The sequence below is a fragment of the Corvus cornix genome, chromosome 1 (assembly GCF_000738735.6).
Source record: "Corvus cornix cornix isolate S_Up_H32 chromosome 1, ASM73873v5, whole genome shotgun sequence".
NCBI lineage: Eukaryota > Metazoa > Chordata > Aves > Passeriformes > Corvidae > Corvus > Corvus cornix.
Window position 1 is genome coordinate 54,265,776 of NC_046332.1, and position 19,618 is coordinate 54,285,393.

At 44.3% G+C, this 19,618-nt stretch overlaps 2 protein-coding genes across 3 annotated transcripts in view; one reads left to right on the forward strand and one right to left on the reverse strand.

Moving 5' to 3' along the window:
* KPNA3 (karyopherin subunit alpha 3) overlaps positions 1-2,759 on the forward strand; it is a 48,152-nt gene extending 45,393 nt beyond the window's left edge. For both annotated transcript variants that reach the window (XM_039567467.1, XM_019286374.3), the window contains exon 17: positions 29-2,759. In XM_039567467.1, coding sequence (XP_039423401.1) covers positions 29-127 — 99 coding nt within the window. In that variant the 3' untranslated portion in view covers positions 128-2,759. The remainder of the gene's footprint in view (positions 1-28) is intronic.
* A 9,196-nt stretch (positions 2,760-11,955) lies between these two features.
* ARL11 (ADP ribosylation factor like GTPase 11) lies at positions 11,956-13,745 on the reverse strand. The gene has a single exon (XM_010400407.3). It carries the CDS (start codon positions 13,704-13,706, stop codon positions 13,101-13,103), a length of 606 nt encoding a protein of 201 aa, XP_010398709.1. The 5' UTR covers positions 13,707-13,745; the 3' UTR covers positions 11,956-13,100.
* Between the last annotated feature and the right edge of the window lie 5,873 nt (positions 13,746-19,618).

A 19,618-nucleotide genomic window follows, 5' to 3' on the forward strand; every position in this document is an offset into this window, starting at 1 on the left:
CACGTGTTTCTGTTGTTGTGTTTTGTAGATTGATGAAGACCCCAATCTCATTCCTGAAGCCACTCAAGGAGGTACTTACAACTTCGACCCAACAGCCAACCTTCAAACAAAAGAATTTAATTTTTAAGTTCAAAAAAAGTGCAGCTTCTCTTGTCCCACACCAGTACGAAGCACCACCAGATGGCTACCAAGTGAAGAAACAAAAGGCTCCAAGACACACATGCCTCTTCGTTTGATGCTTCTAAAGCAAGCCATGTATTGGTCACTTTGCAGTTGCCAAACATCACTATCACATGGACTGTAAATGCATATGCATGATCTCTTGAACTGTTTCACAATTCTTTTTAACAGTCCCAACTACCTTTTTTTGCCTTTTTCCTGGTGCCACATGCTGACAACCGCAATCTGCAGTTTTGTTAAGAATATTCCATAGTGGTGGCACATTGGCTTTCCACGGAAAAGTAGCTTCTTTGGAAAATGGTGCGCTGTGGATCAAGACACTTTGGTATGATGCATACATTTTGGAAGACTTTACAGGGGCCCAGTTTGCTCTGAGCCTCCATCATCGTCCTCCACAAACATATTTTCATAAACTTTATGTGGAAGAATAGATTCAAAAATGCAAGCCAAATGAATTTCATTGGTGAAACTGAAATAAAAGTAACTTATAAAAACAACACTTGGCAATTGATTAAACACTTAAGTTTAAAACAAACAAAAAAACTACTTCAGCTATCAGTAATTGATGTGTGTTCATTAACTGCCTCAGAAACCAGGGTTGGAGAATGAACTGTAGATTTGGACTGGTAAAGCTTTTGCCATTATACCTAATTTTTGAGAACAGCGAGCCCTATTTGACCACTCACTTCAGCCTGTGTGTTCCTGCTGTTTTGAAGTAATCAAATGCTGTGCATGGTATTTTACCTGAGCTACAACCTGTTATGGACTTGAACTTCTGTTTAAGCTGAAAGCAAGAGTCCCAGACTGTAGAAAAAAATTCTGTCCAAAAATGTATTAGTTAAAAAGAATCTTGCTTTCAACTTTCAGTAGTCAATATCTTCTGTTTTAAATTGATAATTGGATATGGTTGATTTATATTGGGTTTAAACTGTGGAGCTTTCATGTTTACTGTAATTTAGTCTTAAAATATTTTTTACTTAGTAACCAGTGCTTATGATGATGTGGTTGGCAACAAACCAGCAACTACTTAGAAGCGTCATAAAAGCTTCATTCTTGGAGTATTGGAAGAGTAATTCAGAAGTTAGTCTCAAATCTTATTCATGTGATTAAAAACATACAAACTGGTTGATGTGTGAGGCTGTATCGAAGCTGCCGTTACTCAGCATAAACCTGATGTGCAGCGCACATTAAATAACTTTATATAAGGTATATGAAGTCACTGCTTTTGGAAAATCGCCTGACCCAGTCACTTTCAAAGGGATTTTGGTATTGCTGGGGCGAAGATCGGTAATTTTGAAATTCTGTAAGCTATCACACAAACTGGTTTTGTTGCTGTTGTTTACTGGGTGTAATTTCCCAATGCATTGATGTGAAGGGATAGAAAAATCTAAACTAATTTAGTTATTGGATGTGGGTTGTATTTACTGTGATGAAGATAAGGACAGATGCCATCAGAGCTTTGTGGATCAGCTGTTTTTCCACTGATGAACAACACATAGCAGGTGTGCATTCATTAAATATATATCTGCCAAGGTGGAGCCACTTTAAAGAGTGAGTTGTCTTGTATCTCAGCTGGATACAAGCGTATGTTTAAACTGCAAGATTTTTACTTGCTAGATAATCTGTTTTAATATAGTGGTTTGGCCTCTGATTATTTATAGGTTTTATAAATTTTAGAATCAATTTCTCTTTAAGGTGGCTCAGATTTTTCAACTCTTGTGCACATAAAATTGAGTTGAAGTTCATTGTGCCTTTTTTCTTTTCCCAGAAGTTGAGTTGAAGCTTCATATGGTAACTGCATCCTATTCACACTCTATAGTCTAAAATCTTGAAACTGTGTGGTGTTCGCTAAAAAACTAAACAATAAAAAGTCAAAGTTAGGTAAGGTCACAAAGATTTTGTGAAATTAAGAGTTCCAGCAGATGTTATTGTGAACAAATATTTTCCCCCTTCCAATTCAATCTAGTCTCCTTTATGCCATATAGACTGATGCATACCCAGTTCAGCCTACACTCACTGTTATTCTAGAGATTACATACAAATTGATACTGAAGCAAGTTTTCCTCTGCTGTAAAGATTCGATCCTTTTCTTGCACTCAATGCATTACAATAAAAGTGAACATCAGAGAACTGGGTAAGGCAGGACAAAGTGCTTGCTCAGTTCTTTCTGCTGTGACCTTATCAGCTTTTGATTGGGATTGCACCATTTCATAGTTAATAAAGGAAACAAAGTATATTGCTGCACTTTTACGTTTTCAGAACAGTGTTTAAAATTGCATTGTTTTTATTATTTTTTTAAACTATCAGTTAAAATAGACTAAAACGTTCTTTCAAAGAGGCATCTAAATGTGTTCCTAATTTTGTATATGGGCTTAGGTTTTGTAACCAATAAAAAGCTGCTATCAAATACTATAAAAACATTCAAGAACTTATTTTGAAGGTTATGGAACTGCTTAGTCTTCATGGATTGACTTAGGGGTTTTTGTCTTTGACTAGATATTAGTTAGCAGAACTCCGCATCAAAGTTTGAAGTATGTTACAAGTATGAATAAAGTAAGCTAATGCAGTCATCTCTGAAACTTTGGATACGGAGTTTTATACTTTGTATGGAGATGTTTCCCAAGTGTGTACAGGGGGCTGTGCTAGGTGGGCTGCAGCTGCTCCATGTAATTACTGAAACAGTGACTTCAGTTCAAAGGCTTGAAGGTGGACCAAGAGTGTCAAGGAACTTCCACAGTTGACTTCTACCTCTAGAAATGTCCTTTCCAGGCTCCTGGTGTGAGGCTGATTGCTGATTCAGCACTAATTTAAGCTCAGGATGGTGCACAGGGGCGCCCAACTCCTGCCCAGTGTGCGTTGGGAGGGAGCGTGCACCAAAACTGGCTTTGGGCTGGACAGCCTTTCATAGCCAGCATCCCTCCTCCCTGGCACGAGTGACGCCATTGGGATGCTGCTTGGGAACAGCTTGGAACCGTCAGAAGGCTTGCATTGTCCAGCAGCCTTCTACTTAGTACAGTCCTGCTTTCATTACGGTACAGCACCAGTGGAAGGAGACCACTTGAACTGTTTGAAAGGTGCCTGTGACCGCAACCGTGGCTTTGCCATCCTTTCTCTGTGTCAGTCGTCTGGGTCACCCGGAGAAACCCCTGTCCCCATGGGTGGGAGATGGAGATGAGCTTCCAGTGCTGTACTTAAATCTTTACAAATGCTTGTCCATGGGGATATGAAGGACAAAGATTTCATAAGAACCTAATTCCTATTTCCAAAAGCTGTTTAGTCCCTTTGGTTCCTTCAGCTTTCAGTTGACAAACTGAACTGTGTTGGGCTTTTGCAACCTGTTAATCATCCTCTAGATCCTGCCTAGAGGACTTGAATGACACTACATTGGAATATATGGAATAAATAATGCATTACTTTAGCCATGTCTTATTTAGAAAGAGTAAAATCTAGATGATATCTTAATGTTCCCCATACTTCTAAAAATACAGAGACTTCAATCTTGTTTGCTTGATCTACTAAACAGAGAAATGAGTAAGAAGGTCCACTGTCAGGCAGATTTTTAATTGATTTTTTTTTAATCTCAGTGAACTGAATGATAGTTGAGGCCCACTTTGTTATTCTGCTCTTCTCTAATGCCCTCTAGATTCTGAATGTCTTTCAAACTAGTCCTTTCCACCAAATGCAGTGTGTTGTGTTCCTTCTATTTTGTTACATGAAAAGTACTCCATTTTGTGGCATAATTATACTTCTATTCAAACATATGTAGGACAACAAATTTCGCCAAGCCATCAGGAAGCCCTTTTCAGGAAGAAAAGGAAAAAAAAACCCAATCAGTTGAAAACTGTGAGCTCCAGCAGGCAAAGCCTTGGGAGGTTTTGCTGCAGGGGTTTGTCATGATTGTCACTGTCACCTTGACAGCAGCATGAGCTGGAGGTGCCTGAGCTGTACGGGTCTGCTTCAGGCTGGGACATTACTTCAGGCTGCTCAGGAAAACTGCCTTGTGTCAAGATGCAGAGTTAGGAGCTAGAGCAGCTTTCTGCTTCCCTGATCCTGCCATAGAAATGGTAACGGGGAGGTCTGCTCTGTGCTGGCCCTGGAGCTCTGCACACAAGCAGCTGCGTGTTCAAATGCACTCATGATACAGCTTTCTTGGGCAGCATCCCAGTTTATAAAGGAACAGAAGAGCTGATTTTTTTCCAACCTCAGTTGTAAGGTTTTAATGTCGGAGAGATTGCAACCTTGTGTATCAAACCTAAGAATGTTAATAGAATGAAGGTTGAAGGCTTTAGGCTGCTGTCTGCCTTTATCTACAGCAGTAGAGTCACCACACAACTTCAGAGGAAAAGGGGCAAGTTCTGTGAAGGATTTACATACCCTGCAGGGGGACTGTTCCCTGGACACAGTGGGGGAACTGCAGGAGGAGGTTGGTTGTCCAGTTTGCTCAGTACATGAAGTAGGCTCTAGGGACAGAGGTGTGGAACATGGATTAACCATCCTCTTTCCTAAGTAGGGTCCTGTGGAAAACTGGTGGTTGGATTTTTTTAATGGGCTGAAATGAAGTGTAACGGAGCTCCCATCTGTATCTGTTATTTGCAGGCTGATCATCGTTAGTGGCTTTTTTTGCTTGTTTTAACCCTAACTCATGGAGCCAGATGATTGCTCGTACAAAATTGTTTGTACACGAAGAGGGAGGATGAAATTGAAATATTTTGCCAGTGGCTTCAGCAAGTTCAGTTCTAGGTTTGTGCAGAGAAATGCTTAAGGGAAGCTGCAGCTCCTGCCCTGAGATTAGACCCATGAGTGTTCCTTTCTGTTTGATGCAGTTCACAGCTGGTTTCCCCTGCATTTCATACTTTTATATCCTGGTAGAGCTCCCTGAAATCTGCATACTGCCTGCATTTTATAATATTGAAAATATGGGATTAATTCCTTCTGTTCTTCCCGTGATGATCCCAGCTTACAGGAGGTCTGGCCCAGTAATTGTGAGAGTATTTACTTGACATTGGTTCTCTAGGAGTGGTTTGCATGGTCTTAGGTTTTGTCATTTTAAGCATGGCGGCACATAAATCTCAGGAGGTGATAGGTGTAGAGGGAGCATTTGGACTTGTCAAATTTTCATGTTTAAACCAAATACGTAGAAAATTTCAAAAAATGTGTTGTTTCATCAAAAGAAAAGCGCTCTTTCAGTTGTTTCACATCTCTCAGTCACTGCCTGTACTGGTTTAGAACAAATATTAAATTTTTTTTAAAAAAAAGAGGTTAAACCCCCCCACCTTTTTAATGCATGTTTAGTTCAATTGCTGCTAAAATGTTGCATCTCGCATGGAAAAATTTCTGTCCAAAGGGCTCATTTGTGAGCACTTACAGGGAGCTGGATGTGCTGGATACTTAGCAATAATGTTCACTTCCAACTCTGTAATCTCAGTCTCAAATTCTCAAATTTCAGGGCTCTGTGCTGAAATATTTAACCCTTTGCTGAGAAAAGGGCCCAGTCCAAGGCAAATAATTAGCAAGGTGGCAACTTGCTCCTGCAGTGGCAGCATGTTCCTTTCTCCCTGCCAGCGAACTGCTGGGGTTTTAAACACAACCTCATTGTCAGCAGCACAGAGCCAAGTGTTTGCACTGAGTTTTGCATGGCTGTCAGTATCCAGGGAGGTGTTTTTATGGAAAGTCAACCAGAGGTCTGTTCTTGAAATATTAAAAACTGATGGAAAGGGAAGAAATCACATCTCGAAAAGGTCACAGTTTTCTCCGTATTTGATATTTTAGTCAATATCTAAACTCTTCAATTTCTGCATGAGTTTTACTGACCTCAGTTGTGTATTAGCTTAAATTTAACAGAAGAAAGATTTGGCCCCTAAAAAGGTGGGAAAGAAAATATGAAAATGTGAGTCCTGCATGTTTAGAAATGGAAGTTTACTGAGGTCCATGATTTTTCTTGATGTAACCTGGGGGCTGCTTCTCATGCTTCCAGTTGCAAGAATACTGCTACAAGTATTCCTCAGGGCCTTTTTTTGCTATTACCCCAGACCCAGTCACCTGCTCAAAGAGAAGCACTGCAAGCACTAAAGTGCTAACACCGAGGACGTGGGGGCTCTCTTCTCCCGCCTTGGAAATCATCAGACAACAGGCAGCTGAACTGCATCTATGTTCCTTCCAAGCTAAGACTGTGTGAGAGCTAAAAGCGGTGGCAGAGAAGCAAAAGCTCCTTGCTAGATGGGTGTCAGTGCCGGCTGCAGGCTCCGTGCCTGGGGACTGACTTCCCAAGGCAGGCTGTCCCCCTCCATTACACCAGAGAAAGTTGGTGTGCACATAATTTGCCCCTTACTTACTCAGTGTGTAGTTGCTCAGGGTTATAGAGTGGACGGCTGGAACTGAGCAACTGACTCGAGGCTGCCTAGCTTTTGTTTTACAGCTGAAATTTCCTGCACTGTCCCTGTTTTTTAGGGTTTGGGTGTTTGTTTTGGTGGGGTTTGTTTGTTTGTTTGTTTGGGTTTTTTTTTAAGAGATCCATTATTTATACTGCTGTTCTATCATGGGTATATCATGCAGTCTCAAAACTCACAGCAGGCATGTCATCAAAAGCTCTTTCCTGGGGCATATCACCTTCAAGAAAATGGCAAGAAGATCCATTAAGTTCCAGCACCAAGAGACTGAAATAATTCGATTAGGATGCATCTCCTATGAGGAAGATGGCAGAGACTGTGAGGTGCTCCTGTGTGGCCGTGGACTGGGCGGTCGGGGGCCGCATTTCCGCAGGCTGCTGATCAAAGGGACAGGCAAAAGCAGGGCGAGCTGGGGCCAGCCCTGAGGGCACAGGAAGGCATAGCCTGTCAGAAGCCATTCTGTCAGAAGCCATTCTGTCAGAAGCATTTTCAGCCTCCCCCTCTGGTCAAGGCCCTTATCTTTCCCAGAGAATTAATGCTCTAAGGATCTGTTTTCCTACAATTTTCCTGCCTCCAGCAGCATGTGAGCTCCCATGCAGTGGTGGAGGTGGCTAATGGGGTCTTCTGCTCTGCCAGGGAAGGGTACAACAAGGTTATTTGTTACCTCTGCTGATGGTGCTGGGGGCATAGATAGCAGTGTGAGTGTTTTTATTATGCGGAAGAAAGGTAGGGTGCAGAAAAGAACAACAAAAATATTGAGTCTGGTTTTTTTATTTAAGATAGAGTGGCATCTCACTGAAGTAAGTTACAAGTGCAGGGAGGAAATACAGGAGAATAAAGGTCTCTCCAAGGGAGAAAGCCTGGGGGAACGAAGGGGACTAATCAGCACCTTCCTGCCAGGCTAAGGTGCTGTATCACCTGAAGCCCTGGGGTTGCCTGCAGCCATCTCCAACAGGACACGTCCCTCACCCTCACAGTCATTCCTAGGCACTGTCTTTGCAGAGCTGCTTTTCCTCAGGAGCATGGCACACATTGTGCCCATCCTTCCCAGGGCAGCTCTGGACACTCAGGATTATTTTCGCATGTTTGCAGCCCAAAATCTGCTCTTCCTGGCTGAGCTTCCCTTGCTTTGCTAGTGATGGGTCCACCCCATCCTGCAGAAATGGGGCATCTGCAGGAATGGTCTGTCAAGTTTTGCCTCTGTGTTGGACTTCCTCAAGGAACAGGGAGAAGATACTTCTCCATCCTTTTGAGAGCACCACCCTGAGGCACACTGTGCAGATATCTTACAGCCGGTGCAGTGCTGGACCCCTGCTCCAGCCCTGTACTGGCCCAAACCTTACGACTCTGAAAATACTGCCTGTGTTGAAGGGTGGAGTTTCAGCATTGATCCTCATTTACACCATTATTAAATGAAAGGACTGTTGTTAAGGGCTGTCAAAAGCCAGAAAATCACGAGGTATAAAGTGTGTGTCTTTATAAGCAGTACAGATTCTCCCCTGATCCCCCAGGAAATGAGGGCCCCAACTCATCTCTCAGCTGGTATCTTTCTTCCCCAGGAAACCCCCAGCTGGGTCTGTCCAAAGTCCTTTCCCACCATTATCAAACCTCCCACGGGCCCACGTGACTTTGTTCTCCCTCTGCAAAAACGAGTGGCTTTGTAACCCCACCACTGTTTGGTTAAAAAGCAAATATTTCTCCTATGCCCAAGGCAAAGCGTTGCTGCAGAGCTGCCGATCACCAAGCAAGGGTTTTTTTGTGCAACTAGTTGTGTCCTGTTGGGAAAAAACCTCATTGTCACATCCAAAGGTGTTTAGCCAGCACAAGCCAAAAAAACCTAATAAAAATCTGAGGTGTAAGGGAGAATTTAAGGACAGTTTGTCAGCTCTGGGAGCTCCAGGGAGATTGTTTCTCACAGCAATTAGCAGACAAGACATTGATGGTGCTGGTCTGGTTTAAAGCATTAGAGCTTTTGAGGTGAGAAGTGCCCAGGTTGGGAATTGCCAGGAGCAGAGGTTTGTGCTTCTGGTCTGACCACAGAGAGGCAGGTGGGGCACAGGCAGAGGGGGACACACTTATCAGGTGTGGGTCATAGCAGTTGGTTAAATTATCTTTTTTTTTTCCCCTTTTGGCAGGAATTTAATGCAAGTCACGCTGTGTGAAGTATGAGATGGGGTGATGACGCACTCCTGGCCACCGATGCATGGCTGAGTTCCTAACCCAAATCCCAGCCTTCACCTGGCATTTTTAACAATATCCAGATGGCAGGCTCAGGGTTTCAACTCAAGCAAATGCATCATGAAAAAGTCAAATGTGGGAAAGCTTAGACGAAGGCCAGTTAATTAACCCTTTGAAGGCTGTGATGTATTGAACAGTAGTGTGTCATTTGTCTTAATCACTATTGCATGACTGGCTTTTAATACCATTTGGCACCAGTATTGATTCTTTTTAAGAGATGGCATCACATGTGGTTCTGCTCTTTGTTTTTCCTTGGTGAGTTACCTGTGGGGAATCTTTATAGGTGGTATTTCAGGATTTCTTTAAGAGGAAGAAATTACTTTACAGCTATTAGGAGTATTAAGCAAAAATTAAGACATTCCACTGCATTATACAGCCTGTCTCCTAAGAAAAAGGGGAGATTGGAATCTTTTTTTCCATGCTGTATTTGAAAAGAAAGCTCTTCTTAGCCTTTAAAAAAATTCTTATTGACCTTTTTTCCCCCAAGCATTTTCCAGGTCTCTGGCTGCTGCCCTAACACTCTCCTCCCGGTGTTACATCCGGTCACAGATCCCTCTCATGCACCCTGTGGCTGCCTGTTCCTTCTCTAAATACTTCATTGGCAACCGTCCATGCCCTCACCCTGCAACCCCGGGATCTCGTGGTTCCCCTCTGATCTCAGGCCCTTCAGCAATACTGAAACCCATCAGGGAAGCTCCATCAGAAACTGCAGGACAAATGGCACATAGGTCCATCTGAAAATAAAGCAATGGTGCCAACAGCAGAAATCAGCTACTGTGCAAGTAGAAAGTGTTTTGTGTCATGGACTGGCTGAAAAATGGAAGTTGTGAAGAGAGCATGGAAAAGGGGAGTCATCCTTCCTGTGCTGGTAAAGAGGAAAAGATGAATTGTACTTCCTGTACTGGTTTTAATGTTGGTTGTTTGGGGGGTTTTTTCCCAGTTTGCTGCTTTCCTGCTCTCTGGAGGTGGATGGAAAACTTCTTGACAAAAATGAAAAAATAAATCTGTGCTGGGTTCCCACTCAGGAAGCTGCTTTAGAAACCAGTCCCACAGAAATATTAGTAAATCAGTGAGGAATGAGCTATGCCCTTTCACTGTTTGCAGTGTGAAAGAGGAATGAAGTGTCTTGGTGTCCTTGAAAAAAGCAGCAAGACATGCTGGTAACTCCCACTGCAGTGATCCCTGCAAAACAGAGAAGAGATGGGAGGCCCAAGGGCTTGAATTTCTAATGGGCCTGGGCAGGGAGGCTGCTCTGACAGCTCCAAGGAAGGGTAGATACTTACATGTATGGCTCATCTCAGTGGAGGGGGGGCTGGGAAGGTTAATGCACAATTACGGATTTTGGTTATGTCACTGTAAAGGTTTATACACACCAGAATGCATCCAGAAAAGCTTCTAAAAAGGAATCTTGAGCAACCAGAGGAGGCTCTGGGACAAATAACCTGAAGGATGCTTCAAATTTGTGAGGAACATGAAACAAAGTCCAGAGGATTTTTCTTTTACCTGCTACTCAGAGAGAAGCTGTGTTATTTTAGAAATCAGTGCCAAAACTGTGACACCTATCCCATGCCCAGGAAGATGGAAATTAAGTTGGAGGGTGCTCCATGAAATCCATAAGGAGAGTGTTTTAGGGATCAATATCACTCCATGTGGCAGGGGGTCTCCTGCAGAATTGCCAGGAAGGAGGTAACAAACTTCCCTCCCTAGAGCTGGCTGCTTCCTGCAGACTGCCATGCTGCTCCCTCTGAACCAGGCAGGAGTTTTGACACTGAAACATTTAAGTGCTGTTGGGTGCAATTAAAGCAGGGCAGTGCTCATTAGACTGACTTGTTTCAGCAGCTTTTCTCCTGTCCAACGCAGGAGAAAAGAGAAATCATTAGAAGTAAACTCTGCGCTGCTATTTCAAATATTACGACCCATCATTGTTTTGACAGTCTCTGAACAAGGGCATAAATGGGCTGAGTAATGTGACCAAGCGTCCAGAAAAGTCTTATTCCAGAAAACAAGGATGGTAAATCACATGATGCCCCATGAGATGGGGTGTTTTGCCAAATTACTGCTTCAGGGGAAGCGAGAACAATTTCAGCAACTGGAATGTTGCTTCATCAGTTTCAGATGTTCAGGATTTCCATTGCCCCTTCTTCCCCACCTCCCACCTTGCTGTTCTAATTTTTAATTGGTGATGTCTACCAAGCCTGGTGGTTATCTCTATTTGCTGCCAGAGGAGCCTATTTTTTATCTTTTTAAAGAGCTTAAAAAACACTCAGAGGAAAATGGGAAGGCTTCAGTGCCTCTTTTAACTACCAGCAGACAATCCTGTAGAGTCAAATGCAGGCATCAAGAGACACTTAGGAGTAAGACATCACCAGAACAGCCTTTCAGTCTCTGCTGAGTTTACCCTAATGCACAATTCTCTGTTTTGTGCCGTGCGAGACACAAGACCAAAACAGCAGCAAACTCAAAAAGGACAAATTATTTGGCATGGCAATGCAGCACAGAACCTTTTGTGTTGTGCCTCTAGAACTCATGTTCAAAGTGGCCAGCAGGTCATTGGACACAGGTGCTGGAGCCTTGCGTGCTAGAGGCAACAAAGTGACCACCTGCAACAAGCTGGAAGTGGATCAACCAGCTTATGTCACCTGCAAAGATCTGAAGACATGATTTTGTTCTCCTTACCATGCACAGAGGTTGTCATGTAATTCATTACATGATTCAGTGCTGTTTAAATACACTCCTAACTGTGATTGCTTAGGCCACATTGATGCTGCAGCACTGTTTTATAGCACGCAGTAGTTCTACATTAATGCAGCTAAAACAGTTGGGAAGGATGTCTTTATTGAGACCTTCCTAGAAAAGTCTGACTCTGTTTCTTCATGACTGTGTGAGCTCTCTATTCCAGCTGCTGCCTTCTATGAAGTGTGGCTAATAACAGCACCAGTAACAGCTGGACAATTAATTCCTTAACAACTGTAAAATGCTCTGGTATGAACAGAAGAGGATTTTGCCATGTATTTCTCCTTGGTGTTTCTAGGCTGAGTATGCTGTTCCTTGAAAGCTGATTTCTGAACAGAAACAGAAATGAAAAATAGAAATAAAAAAATTGTATCTTATCTCTCCCCTTCCCCCATTCATTTTATAATGAAGCAGGGACTACTATGAAATATTTTAATTTTAACTCTGGATAACAGAATCTTGGATACAGGAAGCCCTCGGGCACACATTTTATAGATCTTTCCAGTGGTAAGCTGAGCAGGATTGGACAAAGACCATCACTGCCACAAGAGACCTGGTCCTGCTGAGAGCTACCAGGGGTGGGTTTTTTTTTGTTTGCCCTGGGCACAGCTGGGTGTGGAGAGACCTTTGGTCACCAACCTGCCTGTGCCCATAGGTGCCCCTGGTTATCAACCATTGCATGTGGAGTGGTCTCATGCAGTTTCAGAAGTCTTAGAGACAGGGTTTTGTCTTGGCTGCTCAGGCCACCATGAGGACATTTAGAGGTTTACTGGCCATGGAGACATATTTCCAAGCATCTTAAAGTCAGGTCTGATTTCTTTATATTTAAACATAATCCAAGGAAAATGAGGGACCATTTTCATAAAATCATTATTTGATAAAAATTATGGATGGAGAAAGAAAGAACCATTACAAGAAATGCATAAATTAATATACACACATCCTCAAACTGCATTACACCATCAAATCCCAGCTTGCTTCCATGGCTTGAAGATTATTATACCTGTAGATGCCACATGAAAACCAATTAGCTGTTTGGCCATTTGAAGTCCGGAGCTTACGATGCTCCCAATAAGCCACTCCTTTTAGTGCCTTCCTTCTTTTTCAGCCAATGAACATGTGATTTGTGCTGAGAAAGAAGCAGCATGGGGCACACCCAAGCTCCCCCCAAGGGAGGATCACCCCATCTGGGTAGATGCATCTGGGCTGGGAGCTGCAGAATGAAGAAAGCTTCTGTCCCTTGCACACATCTCTGTTATAATTCATAAATGTCAAAAAGCACCCTTGCTGAACCTCTGGACACACAAGTGCAGTGGATGAGCTGAACATGGTGACAGTGGGACAAGCTGCAGCTAGGGATGAGAGTCCAAGAGATGTGGCCAAAACTGCTCCACGATGGGAGTTTTGCTCAGAGACCCTCCTGCTGGGTTTTGATGGTCAGGTCCTGGGTGTTTCACAGCATGTGCCAACTGCAGCTCTGCTCATTGTAGGGGGTGCCTGGAGGCTGGAATCCTCCGTGACAAATCTGCTGGCAGCAACGAGTGGGAAGGATCCATTCAAGGTTCAGGTTTGCTCTGGAGCTTGCCTCCTCTCTGCCAGCCCCGTGATGGGCTGCTCCCGGGGTAGGGAGCTCTGCTCTGAGCCCCGCAGCAGCATTCCCAGGATGGCCAGGACTTCCTGCAGGCCCTGGCCAGTGTGGGCACTGCACCCCCGGAGCACCCAGCGGCGCCCTGCCAGCCCCCCCTCCTGCAGCATCTCCCCCAGCTCGGCAGGAGCCAGCGCTCCTGGCACCTCCTGCTTGTTGGCCAGGACAAGCACAGGGATGCCAGCCATGCTGGGGTGGCTCAGGGCTTCCTCCAGTACTGCCATTGCTTCGGCCAGCCGGGCCATGTCTGCGCTGTCGAGCACAAAGATGAGGGTGTTGATGTCCTCCAGGTAGTTAGGCCAGCTGGCCCGCAGGCTGTCTTGTCCACCAACATCCCAGAGGGTGAAGGATACTCCACAGGGTGTTTGAAGAGACTCCACGTTGAATCCCACCGTCGGGCAGGTCTCCACAGCCTGGCCGCTCTTCAGTTTGTACAGAAGGGTGGACTTGCCAGCAAAGTCGAGCCCCAGCATGACAACTCGAGCATCTCTTTTCCGCCAGCCTTTGGAGATCAGCTTCCCCATTAAGATACCGCTGCAGCTGCGGGGGGGGGGGGGGGGGGGGGAGGGGGGGGGAATCCAGCCAAGAAAAGATAGAAAGCAAGCGTATTTCCTCGATGATGTGAGTTAATAACAGAGTGCTCAGTCCTGCCCCTCCGAAATAGCACCTTAGGTTTTGCTGAAGAAAGACACCGGCAGCCTGCTTTTGCTTCTCTCTGTAGCTCAAATGAGGTGAGAGTGATTATTTATGAGGTGTGGAGCAGAGCCAGGGAGTGATGTTCAAAACAGCAGTTTCCATACCCCAGCTCCGCTGCTGCTCACTTCTTTTCATTCAGGACCCGAAGTGATTAATGCAAAAGAGACCTAACATTTTGCAGGAAGAGGTGGGGAGACTGTGGAGCAAGTTTCCTCCTCGCCACATACATAAATAAATGAGCTTCTGTTCATTGGCTTGTCTAGGAGAAATCCACCCCCTGCAGGACAGGACAAGGAGGAACCCGCGCTTCAGACCAGGGTTACTCTGGGAATTTGCTGAATCACAGCCCAAGGGTGGGGATTTCAAGCCTCTTGAGCAACGAGACAACGATTTTGCTGCCAGTCTTACGTTAAAAAGTACAAAACAAATCACTGTATCATCAGCTTTTGCTACCTTTTGAGCAAATGGTAACAACAGCAATTTTTTAAAATGCACACAAGTACGTTTTTTTAATGTCTCACTGAAATACAGTGAGTCAAAATGCTGTTCCTGGGGCAAAAACCCCATAAAATTCTTTACATCGAAGTATTTACGACATTTCAACTTTTGTAAGTGAAGCAAAGTCAGTCCTCTGAGAGGACTGAGGTGGCTGAGGGAGTATAAAAATCCCCTAAAAGAGCGGAAAACTGTTTAACAAGACAGCACCCTTGAACTTTACATGCCAGAGGCAAAAATGTGCTGCTGCAGCAGCTCCCAGCCTCGCTTGTGCAAGAGCGGCTGATGACAGCCAGCAGAGTCCCAGCAAAGCCGATGTTTATTTATCTTCTTTATTGGTTGGGTTTTGCTCCTAAGAGGCTGCTCAGAGGTGTGCAGACCTCACCTCACAGCCGTAAGGCAGAGCTGCTCTCTAGCCACCTTTATTTGAGAAGGAAATGGGAACCCTGCTTTCCCTGGGACCATGGGGGAACTTTTAACGCATCTGTGGGAGATGCAGTTTCCTCAGCAATAATCTCCACATGACAGCTCCATGTCATAACCTCTGCTGGGGATGAAGTTCAGCACAGCACGTGGAAGGGACTGTCTGGTCAGTTGGTGGTTGCTGAGAGGCATCTTTCTTCCTCTGGGGGCAAGATACTTCAGTTTTCCATCTTTTGCAGAAAGGAAGATGAATGAGAAACAAAAGAGCACAAGGAGTCCAGCCCACTTAGACTGCAAGGGATTGCAAGGGGTCCTACAGAGCACGTTTTGCAAGATACCTCTGTGATAAATGTCTCTCCCATAGTTAACCCACAGAGCTGGTTGGCACCAAGAGCCTCCACCAGCTTTATGCAGCTTGTGAATGCGTAAGAAAGGTTTTAAGAATCACGGAATACCAGACTGGAAGGACCTCGAGGATCATCTGGTCCAACCAACCTTTCAAGGCAAAAGCATGGTCTAAAAGAAGCTCAGCATGTCCTCCAGCCAAATCTTAAAAGTGTCCCCAACTGCTGGAGAACACACCACTTCCCTGGGGAGATTATTCCAATGGCTGATTGTTCTCATTGTGAGAAGTTGTCTCTTGTGCACAATCAGAATCTCCCCAGGAGTAAATTGTACCCATTACTGCTCATCTTTCCCACAGACTCCTTGTAAAAAGGGATTCTCTGTCTTCTTTGCAGCCACTCTTTAAATATTGGAACACAGTGATAAGGACTTTCATAAGCCTTCTTTTCTCAAGATTCAACAATAAAACTGTGCAGCGTATGTTCATGTGTGATCTTTTCTAAAACCAGTCCACAAGTGCAAAATTGGCAGAAAGCTCTCTAGATGTGGATAAAAAAAGAGGACTGCAAGTGCAGTGGATTCTGGCCCTTTCTGGGCACTGTCTGCACAACCTGAAGTGTGTGTTGCTGCCCGAGGGTTATCCTTTTGTCCATGTTCTTCACTTTCTAAAGTAAGTTACATTGGTGTCTGGCTCCTTGATCTGCTTGTTCACCATTTTGGAATAACCTTCCTTCCCATATTTCATTGTCCTTTAAGATCAGTATAGTTGGTATTTTTAGACATAACAGTGGGTCAAGAGAATTGTGCCTTGATCTTTTCATGTTTCTCCTGCCTTTGCTGCTGCCCATCCTCTCTGAGACTTGGCAGGCAGCTGCGACACACATCTGTTTCATCTGACCACACATTCACAGTACTGAAATTTCTTTCAAGTAAATTAAAATATAGGTACAGGAAGCAAGGTGGAGACTCTACCATTCAGTGAATAACTGAGTATTTGAAATATAATGTGATGGAGTCTTTGATTGCATCACTCCCTCACATGCTACAGAAGAAGGCTGCTTCTGAAAAAAAAAAGAAAGGAAAAGGGAAAGGGAAAGGGAAAGGGAAAGGGAAAGGGAAAGGGAAAGGGAAAGGGAGGAAATGGAAAGGGAAAGGGAAAGGAAAAGGAAGAAATAAAGACAAAATAAAGGATGCAACTAAGCACAGTTCTACTGATGATTCCCTTCAGGTTTTCTATGGCACAAAATACAGTAATTCATGGGCAAATAGAGGAAACTCTATGTTCTTTTTCTTTTTTTACTTGCTTATACCTTATGTATTGAACCACAGCCTATTTTCTTTCTTCCTGGTAATTATTCCAGATACATGGTGCACCCTGTGCCTACAGAGCCTGTTCCACCCACAGCTATGTTACAAAAGCATAGTATTTCCAATAAATAATACATAGGAGCGAGTACAAGTCTGTTTAAGATAGAATGAAAGAAAAGAAAGTAAAAGCAGACAAGATGAGCTCTGAGTGCATCTACTGCTGGAACAGAAAGGCCAGGTACTAAATAATTCAGATGTATTCAGAGACAAGGACAGCCCCTATTCAAGCTGTGTTTTCTGTGGACGGAATAAATGTTCTTGTCTTGTGTTTCATTTCCCCGAATTCTCAGGAGCAATGCTAATCCCATTTATAGTTTCACAGAATTTCAGTCAAATTATTTGTTTGCTGTTTTTTAGGCATGCATTTCTCTGCTTCCTAGATATTCATCCCAAAAAGCAATAATAAGTACTAGTAATTAATACAGGAATGCCCCCTCCTTCCCATGCCCCAAATTTTCCAATAACAGGGATTTTGTCCTGATCACTCTAGTCATTTGTTCAAACCTGTGCGACCTCTTTGGAAGGCAGCTCCAGGGAAACAACCCTTCACAAAGCCAGGAGTAACAGGTGTGGTGCTGGTCCTTACTGTGAGTGTTCATCCAAATGAGCAAGTAGATCTCAGTCCAGCAAAGGCAGAGTGTGCCTCCCCATCCAGATGTGCTTCTGTCTCTGAGAAAGGCCACCAAAGCCACCATGCACTCAGTCCTGCTCATGTTTCCTGCAAGATCTCCTCATTATATCACACATGGAAGGACCACCCATGGAGGGGATGTTCAGACCAGCAGCTGGTGAGAAAGCCTGCTGGGAGCTGAAGGAGGCCCTGAACACAGGCAGATGTCTTGACCTGGAGAGCACACCTGCTACTGCTGGCAGCCACCTTGAATGGGACTTCCCCTAGTCTGGCCTAGGAGAGTTCCTTGTGGACCTGCAGGGATCACTGGATTTTACCTAGCCAGTGCCCCAGGCTAAAACCACAACAAAGCCAAATGCGATGGTTCAGGCTCAGAGAAGTTTGGCCTTTTGCTTTTCTGCATCCTGCTCCATTCATCTTGTTCTGCCCCCGATTTCAGGTGTGCCTGCAGGAAACTCACTCCTGCTAACAGACTCATGCCAGTTCACTTGGCACGTGCCCAGGAAGCTGCCTGTTCCATCAGGGTCAGTGGGTAGCTGTGAGAGCTGGCAGCTGAAGGCAAGCTGCTTCCTCCCGAGACGAATTCCCAGAGGCTTGAAACATGGCTTAGCATAGTCTGAAAGTTACACAAGACAGCCACAGGCTACGACATGCCCTGGAAAAGCCTGCCTGCAGTGATGTCTCTTGACAAGATATGATCGCTTAAAGTTGTACCAACACCCTAAAGTTCAGAATGACAAGACTCACACACCAAAAGACAGCAGGTGTTAAGTACTTGTCCTTCTGGTGCCTGTCAAGCACTCGGAGAGGTGTTGGTACCTCCAGGGCATTCCTAGTGAGGTTGGAAATAGGACATTATTCTCACAGCTTATCCTGTGGTCCTTGTTTTCCCCTCATGTGTCCTCCTGGGACAAACATTTGGTGAAGGAAAATGTCTTTTGGTAGCATAACTGGCAGCAGATAGGCTATCAGCTTTGTGCTTTCCACAGTTAACTCTTCCCAGTAGGGAATGACTCTAGCTGGAAAGCACAACAAGTCACCTGCTACACCCTCACTGATGCCATGTCAGTTCTCAAGGGAGGAAGCTTGGTCCTTGTCTCAGTCCCCACCTGTCTGCCCTGCTGGGACCCACCCCTATGCTGGAGGATGGCAGCCACTAGGATACAAACATGCCCACAGGTGTGAAGTCCTGCCCAGCACAGATGCCTGATGGCAAGGGCTGGGGGTGGCCCTGTATCCCCCCCAGCCTGCCCGCTTTCTGGCTGGGGACAGTGGGACAGGTCCTGACCACCAGACCCTGCCATAACTCCCTGCATTGCACCCTGACAACAAGGTGAATGTGGAGAAATATGGCACAGAGCAAAGACTTTTTACCCTCATGTTCTCATCCCTTAGCTGGCAGGTGCTTCAACAGCAGGATGATGAGGAAATGAAAATTATTTGCCTTGCTTTGATTCCTATTTGAATTACTATGTCTTTTGTATACGACTGTAGAACAGTTTTCATAAATATTGTTACTCTAGTCTCTGAATTTATAATTTCCAAAGCTGTTTATAATTTTACCAGGATGCTGGTCCTTTCTCTAGACTTACTTATTCAAGTGCTACCCAAGTTGTTTTAGTTTTTCCCACATAAATTGGCAGGGCTCTGTATTTTTCTGTCTATGTCACTGAAACTCTCATTCCAGGTCCTTCTTCTTATGTCTTAAATTTACAGATCTCTTCCTCCTTGACTCCTAACATCTTAGCTTTGTCTCCTCTGGACAACTCAAAACTAAGCTTCTTTGGCATCCTTACCTATCCTGACACCATCATTCCCTTTCCTGATACTATTCATTAGCTCTTCTTATGGTTGGTCTCTATCCCAGCTTAGGTCATACACTCATCTATGCCACATACTGCATACGTGTTGTTTTCACCTTAGAAACTAATTAAAATACAGCTCTGACTACCGTGAAAGGCCTTAAGCTCAATTCTTCATTATTATTAATGTTTCTAGTTGAAGAGAAAAAGAAAAAAGAGCAAAAAATGTGTACGATTACAAAAATATCAGTGTTATGTGTGCCAAAAATAGGCTCCCGTATCCTAGTATTTGCTCCTCCATCTGTTGAATGTAAAAGCCATGAAGCAAGGACTGGCTTTTTTTGGTTTTTTTTTTAAGTATTCCTTTGGTTTCTATCAAGAGGAAGCCCTACAGAAACTATGTAATGATGCTTAACTCTACTCCTATCGGCACTAAATATAATATAGGTAATAACTGTTACTTCTATGGGAAGTAAAAATGATACCTTGGAGGTATGCTGACGAGGTTCATCTCTCCAGATTAGTCTGGAGGAAATTCTGCTTTGCAATACACAAATCCAGTTCCCTTTAAGGTGGCATTCCCTCGTTCCAGTTCCAGAGGAAGAAAGTGAGATGAAATGACACTGCAAGCATGGACCTGAAAATGCACTTTGTATGACTTCCCAGGCTCCAGAGC